General features: G+C 41.6%; 1 protein-coding gene across 2 annotated transcripts; it reads right to left on the bottom strand.

Annotated features, from left to right (window-relative positions):
- Nucleotides 1-765: 765 nt before the first annotated feature.
- On the bottom strand, nucleotides 766-13,651 carry ppp1r12c (protein phosphatase 1, regulatory subunit 12C). Of its 2 annotated transcripts, none has more exons than XM_061092143.1 (20): nucleotides 13,317-13,651; nucleotides 12,037-12,211; nucleotides 11,807-11,937; nucleotides 11,329-11,447; nucleotides 10,461-10,620; nucleotides 10,162-10,306; nucleotides 9,833-9,907; nucleotides 9,650-9,729; nucleotides 9,318-9,430; nucleotides 9,148-9,215; nucleotides 8,318-8,448; nucleotides 8,043-8,130; nucleotides 6,676-6,793; nucleotides 5,603-5,718; nucleotides 4,482-4,534; nucleotides 4,228-4,267; nucleotides 3,876-3,989; nucleotides 2,503-2,553; nucleotides 2,069-2,119; nucleotides 766-1,974 (listed from the first exon to the last, which is right to left on the bottom strand). In XM_061092143.1, the coding sequence occupies exons 1-20, from the start codon at nucleotides 13,523-13,525 to the stop codon at nucleotides 1,888-1,890; spliced, it is 2,124 nt and encodes a 707-aa protein (XP_060948126.1). In that variant the 5' UTR covers nucleotides 13,526-13,651; the 3' UTR covers nucleotides 766-1,887. The 2 variants fall into 2 exon arrangements, with proteins under 2 accessions (XP_060948126.1, XP_060948127.1); XM_061092144.1 differs by having other exon boundaries at nucleotides 3,885-3,989.
- Between the last annotated feature and the right edge of the window lie 379 nt (nucleotides 13,652-14,030).

Raw genomic sequence — 14,030 nt, 5'->3', positions numbered from 1 at the left:
ATGGATGTAAAAGTTTTGTTTTGTTTCTTCTGATAATGATAACGGTGTATTCCTGCTCCATACATTCCTTCACATTGTACAGTTTCTATGAAAACGCTGGCATGCTGGTGGGGTTGTATAGTCTGTCATCATTTGTGATTGCTCTTCTCCGTCAATAAAATGTTTGCTGAACTTGGCCTCTAACATTGTGGTGTTTTACAGGTTGTAGAACTGTTCCTTCCTGGACAAACTCTGTGTGTATATTTATACATGGGCACAAAAAACGTATATATATGAAAATATATAACAAACCATAAAACAGGCTAAAATGTAAATAAATGGATAAATACAATTTTATTGAAAGCTAGAGTAAAAATGAAGGTGAAATTGTAGCTTTTTGTTTGCTGTTATAAATATCAACCCTCTGCTGCCCCTCATGTCTTCAGAAAGGTTGTCCCAGAGACGTGGTGCTTAAAGGACGTCTCAACTCCACGACCCACTCTATATCTAGTCTTTAGACCCAACCCATTCCTATACTGTAATTTCTCATTACCATTCAGCCGCCATATTCAACAATATGATAAATCTTAATATTGATAAAGATATACCGAACATGGCTCTAGTGTCAACAGTTATCATCTCTACACACATAACAGCACCACTAGAGTTATGATGTGCTAACTTTGGAAGGACCATTCTGACCCTTTGACAGTAAAGATGAAAGGTGATGTTCAGTCAATGGTGGAAAGACATTTTTCACAAATTCAAAGAAACAAGAGCCATGAATTGTTTTTGCCCAAACTGTATTTTATACTTAATGGTGTACGTTTACCAAAGCAAAATAGAAATATTACTTACAAATGCATATCGAAAGGCACGGCATCAAAATACAATTTGACATGCGAGAGTTATTTTCTTTAAAACAGGAGTAAACATTCAAACGTTGACCCATCTGGCCTGTCTGTTAGAAAATAACAGCTGTCCGTCACGGGGGCGAATACTTAGCTTAGGGGTTGTTGCTTTTACAGAAGCATCCAGTCAAAATGGCAAAGTGAAATTCCTACCGACTTACAGTACTAAGAAGAGAGCGTGCGTTCTCCACAACCTCTTGAAAGATGTGACGTTTGTAACAAACGGTTTCTGTGAGAATGCCCGTGTACATGAGCTGCATCTGACGTCCACTGCTTAGCACCCGAAACTCTGCGCCCCCTTTGTACAACAGAGACCATGACAACACGTCTACATCACTGTCAGGACAGATGGCCCCTGTACATAAATATACATCTTAAATATACATTCAGAGGAGCGGGGGAGGAATGAGCATGCAGATTTGGTCCACGTGTACAGCGGTCAGCTAGAGCAGGAAGCATCGACCCAACACTCATCCTGAGAAACAGCACTGACCACAAGGAGCGTTCCCCAAAGGACATGCACAACCAGGGCTGGGTTTTTGGCACATTACTGTCTTTTTCTTTTTCTAATAACCACCCCCTCACTCATGACTGGCATTTGTTAATCTATCTAAAACATGACTATGAACTCACACTGTGCATGGCTTTAAGTCTCTTGATACAGATCTTTATACAAAGTGTTGCAGAAGCAAAGCACATAAAATATTCCAGTTAAAAAATACAACAATAAAAACTTAATATAAAAGTGGATGTGAGCAGGGACACCCTGTCAGTCCACGGGAGGTGCAGTTCAGCTTGTTATACAGTAGATCTGCCAAATCATAAAGGCCCAAACACAAGCTAATAACCCTGAAATCTCTACGCTCTTCCAGTTACTGTTAAATGTGCTCTGCAGGTGTTTGATGCTGCGTCTCTCTTCCTTGTTTGTGTCTTCTGAGCTGGATGACAAATAAATCCTGTAATACTCTTCATCTCCATGTAGGTGTTTTTTCCAGGTTCATCTTGACAGTTTGCTGATGACTCGAATGAGGGCGGCGTTCTCGTCCTTGAGCCTCTGGTTGTCTGCTCTGAGATCCCCCAGAACCTACAGAAACACCATCACACATTGATTATTTTACTCGCCTTGAAATGTAACCGTGACACAGTGATGTGATGAGTATTGAAGTGAACATGAGTACCTTCAGCTCATCCTCCAGTTCCACTGCTTTCCTCTGGAGGGCCAACTTCTCCTATGAGCACAAGAGTGTGAAAATCATGAGCAGACATTTTGCCTGCTGTTACCTAACTGCAAGTTTGTCAAATGTTTCTAACACCTAGGTTTCTCTGTTTATACATTTACATTACATCTTATACAGTGAGGTAAGTGTCAGCCATTAGGGCTTCACAGTTTGAAGTCACAACTCAAGAGACAAAAGCTGTGTCTGTTTTTTTTTAAACTACTCCACCTGTAAAAAGCTTCTCCAGTTTAAAAAAAAAGGTGGTTTTCGTTCCATTGTTTTAACTCACATTCTATCATGTAGAATTATTATTTCTGCATCATTGCAATATGACTGTAGGGCACCAGTGAAGGTGAATTCCACCAGACAAAGAAAAAATAAAAGCTGAGACTCACAAATCTCTCCAACTCCAGCAGGGCAGGTCTGTCTGTGCTGCTCTCTTGGCTCTGCAACAGGAAGAACCACTATTCATTTACTGTTTTCATACACTTGACTGCAGAATTACACAACAACAACAGACACTGGATTAACTAAATCATTTCAAAACTACACATCCAGTCCACCACGCTCTCCTTGTTATGATCAATGAATGTATAAAAAGATGGATGACATGTCCACACCAAATATCCTGCATGTATTTAAAGCGGTTAGCGTCATTTGTAGGCTGCACAGCCGTAATCGGGGAGTGGAGGCCCTGCAGGTACACGCGTCCCAACCCAGATTAATAAGGAAAAAAATAAAAAACACCAAAGTACCTAAAATGACACAAGCTAAACTAATCTTTGGGAGATAAAAAAACGAAAATTACTTTTTAAGTACTGTCCATCTGTAACAGAGGAGAGGTTTATGACCTATACTGCAGCCAGCCACCAAGGGGCAATCAAGATGTGGTGGCCTCACCTTTTTGGGAGCTGCCTGGTTACCTCTCTTTAATATTTACAGTCCTATATAATCGCTGATCAAATGAACATCAGTGCTTACTGACATGCACAGGCACAGGCATGTCTCCATAGCTTCAGAAGACATTCCATTGACTTCTTAAATAACTAACCTTAACCTACTGGCAAGTCGCTGTATTTGCACATAAGGAAGAGGAGTCCCCACAATGTGACGGTTTGTAGTTCCCAAGAACAAAACTGTAGTAACACCTGGACCACACTATATATGTTTTTATTTAAAAACTGTGTTTTCAAACTGTCAACACAAAAGTATTGGCAACGAATCATTATTAATCCCCGTCCATACTAATACACCTGAAAAAGCACATCACACTGGGCATGTGCAGGACGCTGGATACAGGAGCTGTCAGAGATTGCTCGAATAAGATCTCATTTCCTATATATGATAACAGAGTGATCATTGTAAAATACAGAATTCAGCTGTTAGCTAAGACGACAGGGCCAGCAACACTTGTTATCCATGTTTCAATCAACACTGGTAGCAGTGGCTGATGTCAGTTATCTTCAGGAAGAGTGTTATGTGATAGATGCCTGACAAATCTGCAAAGGCTTAGTTTTAACCAAAAATAACCAATCAGCAAGCGGTTGGGAGTGTCTCCCATATAACTTCCACACATCTCTGTTTCTGCTCTTCCAGACTCAAACACAGCCCCTGAGTTTTCAAATTAAACAGGCCCAGCAGCTTTTCCAGACTTCTCTGTTTTAGCAGTTCTAAACAACAACACTCTTGCACACAGAGCAACTCTGTATCACAGAGTTACACACACATGCAGCTCTTTCAATCTTTGAGGTCAGAGGAAGCAGCAAACCTGCCGAACCTGTCGGAGTCGCTCCAGCTCCACTTTGTTTTGGCTGAGCAGCAGCTCCATCTCCTGCACGTTGACCTTCAGAGCCAGGTTTTCCTGCAGTACCTTAAAGTACAGCTGATAGGAAACACACAAGACAGAGATTCAGAGAACAACCACATTTTGTTTCGTACAGTTCTGTGTGTGCAGGTGGGAATAGTTTGGCTGCTCAGGGTTTCTGATCACTTCTCTCTAGATCTTGTCTGATATCATTCCTGTCCTCATTTGTCAAGACCTCAGCTACAGCTGTCTTTCAGCCCTCAGGTGTTTTTATTAGGAATGTGTGATATCTTCTGAGGAGAGGTTCAGGACTTACCGTTCTGTAGTCAGCTGACAAGTCTTCCAGTGGACTCTCACTGCAGAGACACACAAGGGACTTTTAAAGCTCAGAATCGTCAACACCAACACTGTAATTTCCCTTTCTGGATGAAGAAGGTATCCATCAATCTAACACAGGTTTAAACATTTCAATACAACTCAAATTTACCTTCTGGGAAAAAAAACAACATATTAGTTGAACATGCAAAATCTGTTAGAAAGGTTTAGTGAAGTTCAAGATAGCTGACTCACGTGGAAGTGGTAATATTGTTCTTATCATCCAGATAAGAATCCTCTTCTTCATTCTAAAAAAAAAAAAAAGACAGGTTCACATTTTCAGTTACACATCCCTACACCTATACTCTCAACAACACTAGTGCAGTGCTTGTTGTCTGTTTGGAAGGGGCTGTTTGTTTGGCCTGTGGTGATGTTGGTGGCAGCTTTCTTATTGAAACTGTAAAAGAGACCTGCATAAATTGAACAGCGACAGAAAGACCAGCTGCAGGACAGTCCACAGTTGTCTTGGTCGTGAACACAACCGTTGTGTTGAACAGGACTGTTGTGTTGAACATGCTTTTGTCATGATCAACAACACCACTTATGTTCCAGCCATTGCTGCTACAGAGCACTTGTCTGCTATTTTTTATATATCGGGTAGTTTGTCACAATATCATAATTGACCATTGATTGTCATATATAGCTTTTTTAAATTATTAGTACTGGTAAGCATTTAATACTATTTGCAGAAAAACACCTTATATACAGAATGATGTTTTAAAGTTGTTAAAATGGTCTTATCCCACAGCATCATGTATACTGTGAAAGCTTGTGTAGCATTTTATCAAAGGTTAAGGATGTTCACACTGAGTAATATCAGGATTTGATTGATTTGTTGTTCATTTGGTTTTAATGGCTGTCACCAAACAAAAACATTCTAGATGACTTTTGCATCATCTGTCCTCATCCTTAAACTCTTCAGATTTTTGGCATCTTTGTAGAGTTTGGGGTTTGATAGACATCCAATAAAGTTCAGTGAGTTCTAAAAAAAAGTTTGGCAGCACACAATGTGTGTGACGTTCAGGCAGCTAAGTGGGGCTTACCAGCTTATGATCATGTTTCGTTACAGAAACAAAAACAAGTTGCCTGATAAAAAAAGATTTAGAAGTGGGCTCATTGAACATTAAGTAACATCCTGTCAAAGAGGAAGTAGTTTTGCTGACCTCTCATCAACTTTCAGTGTGCAGGTGTTGTTGCAAAGACAGGAGAAACAAATGATTTGTTCCCTAAAATGAAGTCCCAACAAAACAAAAACTACAATTTGCTTGTCAGTGAACAGTCGGCCATGTTTGCGATGATGTGAGGTTGTTTCTTACCTCTCCTTCCGGCTGGACGATGCCAGTGGAGCGCCTCTCCTTCCTCCCTTTTCTCCTTTCCTTCACTGCCAGACGCTTCTCTCCCTCCGGCTCCAACTTCTTTACTGGGTCTGTATCTGGAAAAGATGGAGATCAACAGTAAACACTCCTGAGGTCTGTGTGGGACTATATGTTGAGTGTGGAATTCTGAAAATGAAGAAACAATATCATTTACTAACACAGCTTAAACACAAAAGCTGCTTAACAGAAATGTTTTCTGTGAGGCTGGATCGATTAATATATAATATAATATATATAATTATACATGGGGTAGATCAGTTTCTAAATGTAACTTTGTAAGATGCAGGAGGCTGTCTTATCTTTGGCATCACTCTTTGGTTCAGATCAGTGCATGTTGAGGCTTGAGGGAAATGAGCTCATTTCACATGAACAGAGTGCTCTTCTTCTATTTATGAGCTGATGTTCAAGATTGACCTGATACGTTTGCTGAACTCAGCTTGATTTATCTAAGCGTGAACATATCAAATGGGGAGTTGCTCAGTTTGCATCTAAATAAGTGTGGAGTGTGGTATTAGGTCAGAGTATATGTGTGATAACTGCCCTGAAAGCTTAACCACACCTCATGCTGTACTTCACAGCTAGAGGATATAGCACATATGTGAGGAAACCCATTTCCTTTAAACTGCAATTCTCAAAAACACCCCTCCAAAATGTACTTCTATTTCTCAGTCTCATTCTTACAGTAAACAGAAGTGAGACTATTCACATGGGAAGGGTAAACAGACCAATAAATAATAGACCTTAGAGGCTTTAACAATATTTTACATTGTAACAATGTTTCTAGAATGGTTAAGCTTTTGCTTTTTTTCTGCAGAAATTCCCACCAGCACAATATACTGCGTAGAAAATCACTAAACTTTAGTGGGAGAAATGACCAATCTAAGCATTGTTCAGATTTTGTCAAAAAGAATGTATCTAGTCAGTCAAACAACACAAGTGGGTTGTGACCTCTGAAATCCATAACTCCTTGTTAACATCATCATTTGCTGTTGCAGCTGTTCTTCCTCACTCACCTCTTTCAGCAGGCGTGATGGTGACGATGGGGCTTACAGGCTGGACGTTACGAGGTGCTGTATCTGCAGCTTTAGCCACAGTCTTCTCTGCTTCTTTCAGGTCTGTCAGAGTCACACCCTGAGCACACAGAGCCAAAACATAAAACAACTCAAAGGCCAATCACAACAATTATGCCAAAAAAGACACAACCTTAGATGCTAATCCTAATGATGCAGTACATTTGTACCATGGTATGTGTGCAGCAAGATGCAAAATTCTACTAGTCCTGGAATATTCGGGTTAACCACATCATCACGAAGTAAATCGTTCACTTGGTAAAGTGCTGTCTGTCTGTCTCTCAAAATCCTGATACAGTACAGTGTTTGCCCCACAGCATTCACTCACAAGAGGTTGTAACACTGCCAAGTGAGCACCAGTCAATAAAAAGCAACAAAAACAGCACCGTGCAGCTCTGTGGGAAGGACATGAAATCTAAAAAGGTATGTGAGTGTACAATGCAGAAAGATGTTGCAGAGACTCAATGATTCCACCTCTTTGTATGCAATAGGGATGTCCCCTAAAACCCAGCTCTGGATATGAGCTGGTTCTGTATTTGTATGTTTGGTTATTTTATTAGAGCTTGAAGGAACCTGGGAGTGAGATCAGCTCGGTGTGTCTAAGTATATGTTTGCCCCAAGGGCAAAGCTGAGCTCCTTCACCACAAACACACACACACACACAGACTTGCATGTCTTTCTATACTTGTGAGAATACAATAGTTCTACCAAAACCAAATAACTAACCTCAGCTTTTATCTATAGTAGTATGGACTGATCAAAGATTTTTCTGAGTCCTTTGATTTCTTCTTTTTTAAACTTTTTAAAAACTACTATGGAGTTTATACTTTGCTGTGGTAAATATTGCAGTTATTGCAGTTGTTCCTACCTCCACCATAGAGGTTATGTTTTTGTCTGCATTTGATTGTTTGTTATATATCAGGATTACGCGAAAACTACTTTACAAAGAAATTGTGTGTAGGGGATGGGTCAACATGACTCATAAAGACCTCACAAAATTTTGGTTGCGATCTAGATTGTTTTTTTTAAATTAAACTGAGCATTGCATTCCACATTCCATTGATGACTCAAAGAAAATTAATGGATCCTGATCATGTTTCAGGCTGTGATATTTATGAGTTTTCTGCAATTTTGTGCAGATCGAAGAAAAAAAATGCTGATCTAGTGAATTCTAGTGGTTTCACAATATGACTTTTGAGCCTTGGCGGGGGTAGAGTGCCACTCTAGTATTAAAATAAAACTAATTCCTCATCTAAATGTTTTCAATTTTGAAACAAATCCTAACCATACCCATCACCTGTAAGCAATACCTGTGTGGAGCGGCGAGACTGGCGCATGAGTCGAGAGCGAGCTTTCCTCTGAGATTCAGACTCCTCGTCTCTGACAGGAGCCTGGAACCTGAACTCACAAACATCCACAAATGATATCTTACATAAGCATTCTGTCAACTTAACTGACTTTATGCACGTTGCAATTGTATGAAACTCCACAGAGAAAAAACTATAATTGTTCAAAAACTCAGTTCTCAATGTACATTAAAAACCTATATTGTTGTGAATATTTTTTGAGGGTTCCTGCTTCGTACTTGCGCCTGTCAGCGTTGGGGGCGTTGGGACTCTCAGCGGCGGCGTCCCTCGTCTGAGGAGTAGGTTGAACTCTTGCAGTGCGGTTCGCCTTGTCCTGCTCCTTCTCCTCATCATCCTTCTCCTCTGGTGTCTAAACCACAGAAGAGAAGAGAAGAAAGATTTTATTCACTGTTATCAGCTCACACCAGTTAAATCTTGGATTTATCATCCTTGTAAGGAAACAAAACTAATGATGGAATTAAGTCTTTTTTGTTGGCATGCTCTTACCCTTCTAAAAAGCCTTCCCACCTGACACAATTTAGTTCTACAGTTCTGGTGAAATGCTGATATGTGAGGTCAGCTGAGATGGAGGGTGTATCACGACAGTGTTGGTGTTGAAATTTTACATATATTAGACGACGTACACTCATTCTCTTCTTCTCATTTTCCTGATATTGATAAATATTGTCGCCATATACGACGAGTAATTTAAACCTTCTCTTCTGTGTTTGACAAAAAGTTCTACTGTTATCTATACAGTGCATCATGAGAATATGATGTGATAGCACAAAAACCTGATAAATCATGTGAGCTGCCTTTTGCACAAAACAATAGCTTATTCAATAAAATGTATATATTGAATAATAAATACTTTTCGATAAAATACCTTGGAGGACACAAACTGACAAAAGGGGAAACAAGTGGTATAAAAACGCTTATTTGCATTACTGAGGTTATGTTTTCTTTCAATCACATGTTGTCCTTTACATTGAGCTATCTTACATCAACCTTACATATGCATAACAACACTTGTGTAACACTGAGGTCTGCACTTCTAAGTGAGTATTACCTTGTCAAAAAGGCTGACTGTAGATGTGGTCACACTCTCTGTGTCTGGACTAGAAACTGTGGAGCTTTCTGAGGGAAGAGAAGGAGGATAATTTGTCATCAGCACAGCACTAGTATTTAGAGAGAAGTGGTACAACTCATGGTCAGTGTCGGCCCAGTCGCTGCTGTTACCAGGGCTGCTCTCTTTCTCCTCGCTCAGCTCATGGTCTCCAGAGACTCCCCTCTCTTTAGACTGGTCCTGCACGTTCATCTTGTCTTTACTGCTCATCCTGCACACTGAGCTCCTTGAAGAATTAAATAGGACAGAAGTTGACCTCAAAGGATAACACAACCCAATAAGATTTTGGAAAGCAAAACATGGCACCATAAATCATTTTTCAGTTTCATTATAATCTGTCCAAAATCTGTTAATTTAAGTAGAATATAGAGGAAAGGAAAAATTTAAGTATATTAAATGGGTTAGAATGTGTATAATTCAGGATAAGTAACAGATAGATACTAACCTCCGCCGTCTGTTTTGCGCATTTGCTGTGGTGGAGCCTTGCTGGTTTTGCCTATCCAGTATGGACTGTTCATTACGCCACTGAGAGAGGAGGATACACAGCAGAGTGAGATCAAGACAACAGGTCTTCTAAATTACACAACGTTAATGGACATGACACCAGTAAAGATAAACACTTTCTCACATTGGCTTGTTTCTGTGATAACTCCTCCAGCAGGTCCTCAACACTTTCATCAGCAACATCAAATGGCGTCTGACCCTGCAAGGTCCAATTCATATCAAAATGTCAAAAATAAAACATGAAATGGAAAACAGAGTGGGAAACCTGTGTGTTGTTAAGATTAGCATCCTTATTGGTTCACATGTGTTATACAAAATTCTGTCTGTCATGATAAATGGTCTTCCTGTAAAAGATAGTATGCCTTTATCTTGATTTATATAGAATAAGAAGTAGAAAATAGAAAACAACTATAATGTAACGGGAAAAGTTTTCAATATTGTTAGGGTCTTTACCGCATTGCTGCGGGATTCCATATTGCACAGCTGTTCAGCCAGAATGCGACAGGCCTCGTCCTGACCCCAGTGCGCTGCTGCATGGAGGGGTGTCCAACCATCAAAGTCCATAGCTGACACATCCAGCCCACACTGACACAGGATCCTGGACAACACAAGTGCAAGGTGTCAACAGGAGAGTGTCACTATACCTGCTGGTATAGGGACATAGTTTTTTATAGTTTTTCAAATCTAGAGAAGAAAAATCTAGAAAGCGTTCTGGGAATAGATCCATTCAAAATCAAGTCAGAAGTGTTTACTTGAGAGCCTCCAGGTAGCCTTTGGCTGCAGCCACATGCAGCGGGGTGGCCCCAGTCTTAAGATGCCGCACATCGGCAGGCGGGCCCTCAGTTAGCCAGGTTCGAGCGTCTTTCATGATCTGTTCCTCCTCCAGACGCTTAGCTGCCTCCAAGTCCACACCTTGAAACAACCAGAACATGTCAAATACACACATCCCTCGCTATATCCGAGCTCAGAATATGAGACACAAATTAAATGTGAATTGCATTTGGCTATTAATGCTCTATCTTAGTAGTATCCAGGGTTAAGACTTCTCTCTTTTTCCATCTTTTACAACACAGACTCAACTTTAAGCAAAAGCACTATAAATACCTTCCAGGAAAGCTTGTCCAAAAACGTGCACTACTACCTCCTTGCGCCACAGCGTCATCAGACAACACACTTCACCAACTACTTTGTTCCAAGCATCAAACTGCCTTAAACGCTCTGATCTCTTGACCTCGAAGCCCACTATGATCAACAATGACCCAAACACATGACACGGTGTAAATCCTTATAAAGAGGTTATTTGGATTATCTCCTGAAGGTCAATGTAATTCATACAAAACAGGCAGAATCCCATAAAACATTCAAACTCATTTTCAAAGCACTAAACTATGAAAACTCGATTTCAATGTTGAGACATAGGTGCATAGGCGGCCTTTTTTCCACACCTTATCCAGCATAAACAGGCCAATCAGGTACTTTCGATTTAGCTCAAGAAACATACACAAAAACACATTCCGTCAACGCAACAAAAAGATGTGCTGGAAAGAAACACACACATAATAAACCGCTGGATTAAGACATTCAAAAAAAGGTGAATTGTTGTCAAGGAACATCCCTCACCTTGTCTCTGAGTGTAATCCTGAAGAAGGGACTCAGTGGTTTCATCCAAAGCGATGTCGAGAGGAACGTCACCGTCACAGTTCACAGCAGAGAGAGACGCACCTTGCTGCAGAAGGAAACTGTCAAAACAAACATGGACAGACTGAGAATTCGTTTCAACTATAGTAGCTAACCAACTCTAAATAGAGAACATCTAATCTTGTCACATTATATGTGTTTGAGCTGCAGATACTTTCAATCTTCAAAGTAAAGCCATAACGAATTATTCACACGAAGAAAAGGTGCATAAATTCTTAAATCGTTGCATGTGTTTGTGTGCCAGGCCAGCCAACTCGTGCTTTAGCTTCCAAACAAGGCAACAATGTTAGTATTGTTGAATGCAGAAATACTCTGGCACCCACGCTGCCCTCGGACCTCCCCACAGTGGCAGAGACTGTTGTATTACACATCTTATTCGTCACTATATTATACTACATACACTGCAATGTCAGAGTAGCCGCAGGAGGCAGCAACATGCAGTGGCGTCCATCCCTCACTGTCAACCTGGTTCTCATTGGCACCTTGCTCCAAAAGGAAGGTCACCATCTCCATGCTGCCATCTATGCAGGCCTGTGGACAAGAGAGGAAACCAAAAGAAAGCAATTGTAAATGTTTCTTATTCATCATCCAATGACTTGGATGAATCCTCGGGAGGAGACGCTGCCTCACCTGGTGCAGAGCTGTGATTCCATCAGCGTTAGAACAATTGATAACTTCTATCACATCTTCCCTATTTGTCCCTTTGATGTCTTTGGCCTCCTCCAGCATCACCTGAGCCTCCTCCGTGTCCCCGCTGGCACAGGTAGCCAGGAACTCTGCAGCCCTGTCGAACCGCACGCTTTTCCTAAAGACATAATATACACAACTAGATAATGTCACTGGGTAGCAGTTGTAACAACCATACATTGTAACACACCTAAATTTCATACTGGGAATTCACAGAACATGAACACCGCATGACACTTAACAAACAAGGTTGTATAGTTTTGGTATTTGAAACATATCACGTGAAAAAACTCAAATGTGTCTCTCGATTCTTTCAGACTGTGATCCTTGTTTGTGGCTCTAAGCCCCATGCCCATCATCTTCCTACTGAAGAAGTGAACCCTTAAAAACAGCTAAATAATGGTAAACGGCCTGTTTTTCATATAGCCTTTTTCTAGTCTTGATGACCACTCAAAGCCTCATTCACACACACATTCATACAGTGGATCTATACGGGCAGTACATTTTTCTATGAGGGGTCATTCAGGGTTCAGTATCTTGCCCTCAGGACACTTGGGCATGCAGGTAGGGAAGACAGATGTAGAATAATGCAAGCCTTTAACTTCTAATAGTGTTTTGACGCAAATGTATCTGTAAGTGTGCTGCAGTCAGTGGTGCTGAGGGTCTACTTGTGAGCCCTCTGTGCTAATGCAGTTCATGTCATCATAGATGAAGACTTTTGGTCGTCAATTCTCATATTGCTGCAGCCCTTGTGGCAGGTGGACCTGCAGCTGTGACAGACACTCCTGCAGCTCTAGACAGTGATCTTACGGACATAGTTTAAAAGCTTTGAAAGAGATGGTCATTCATCATCATTTACACCAGTCCGATGGATCACGATAAGCAAAGTCAAGCAGGGGTCCTACTAGACCCTGACACATACCCTCTGTAGGAGTCTTTGCTAGCTAGCTAACAGGAGAAACACAACAGGAGAAACGACAACTGACAACTGGTGGTTTACACACACACTACGAGCTTCATCAAACAGGGAACTCGGTGGGTTTTCAGTAGCTGGAGGGTAAGCGAGTTGTAGTGTTTCTGGTATTTTGCACCCCCCCTCCTCCTCCTTGTCCAAGCCCACGCACAATTCCTCCTTTAGCATAACTGGAGATGTTTATGCTAAGCTAAGCTAGCTGTTATGTGGCCCTCGACGTAGGACTGTTTGACAGGAGTCGCTTCCTCACCGTCGTTTGAGGAGGGGGCTGACTTCTTCAGAGCCCACGGACCCGGGCTGCTCCCTGGGGGGGTCGCTCGGCTCGGCCTCCGGCTCCCCTGCTCCTTCCTCGGCATCGCCCCGCCACCTCCGCCGGGGCACGGCCGACGCTTTGTCCGTGTAGGAGCCGGACCAGCGCTTTAGCTGCTCCCGCCGCTTGGTTCTCGCCGAGTCCCCCATTTATTTATCCGAGGAGGACTGTGTTTTTAAAAATAAAACATACACTCGGGAGGGGAAGACACACCCTCCATGTGTATACTTTCACTTCCTGGTTCTTGCTCTGGATGTGGAGGAAGCCTCTGCTCGCGTTCGTGGGGCGTCGGGAGCGCGCAGAGCCATGTGACGTCAGCGCTGTTGTTGCGTAGCGGTGCCTGACGGGAAACGCTGGAGAAGTCACTGTGCACCGAGAGCAGGACACTTCCTGTCTTTGTGCTTCTTCTAACACCGCAGACACATGTTGACAGAAAACCCGCCACCAAGAAAAGCCTCTGCTTCTACCTCACTCAGTCACAGGACTGGAGGGGCAGGAACAGAAATCATTTACAAACAAGTACTCTCTTTACACACTGTTAACGGCCTAAATTGTAAGGATGATCTTATCATAGATTAATTACATTATAAGGTAAAATACTTGCAATGTGCATGACTCCCCCTGATGGGCTGTTTACCTTCTATAAATGACAGC

Source organism: Limanda limanda, chromosome 2 (genome assembly GCF_963576545.1).
Source record: "Limanda limanda chromosome 2, fLimLim1.1, whole genome shotgun sequence".
Taxonomy (NCBI): domain Eukaryota; kingdom Metazoa; phylum Chordata; class Actinopteri; order Pleuronectiformes; family Pleuronectidae; genus Limanda; species Limanda limanda.
This window is presented reverse-complemented; position numbering and strand designations above follow the sequence as displayed.

Excerpts from the sequence above, each read along its gene's own strand:
- ppp1r12c (XM_061092143.1), bottom strand. The coding sequence starts at position 13,525 with ATGGGGGACTCGGCGAGAACCAAGCGGCGGGAGCAGCTAAAGCGCTGG. Across the intron at positions 10,621-11,328 it reads GGATTACACTCAGAGACAAG|GTGTGGACTTGGAGGCAGCT; the intron begins GTGAGGGATGTT and ends GGTTGTTTCAAG. Across the intron at positions 10,307-10,460 it reads GGCTACCTGGAGGCTCTCAA|GATCCTGTGTCAGTGTGGGC; the intron begins GTAAACACTTCT and ends TGTGTTGTCCAG.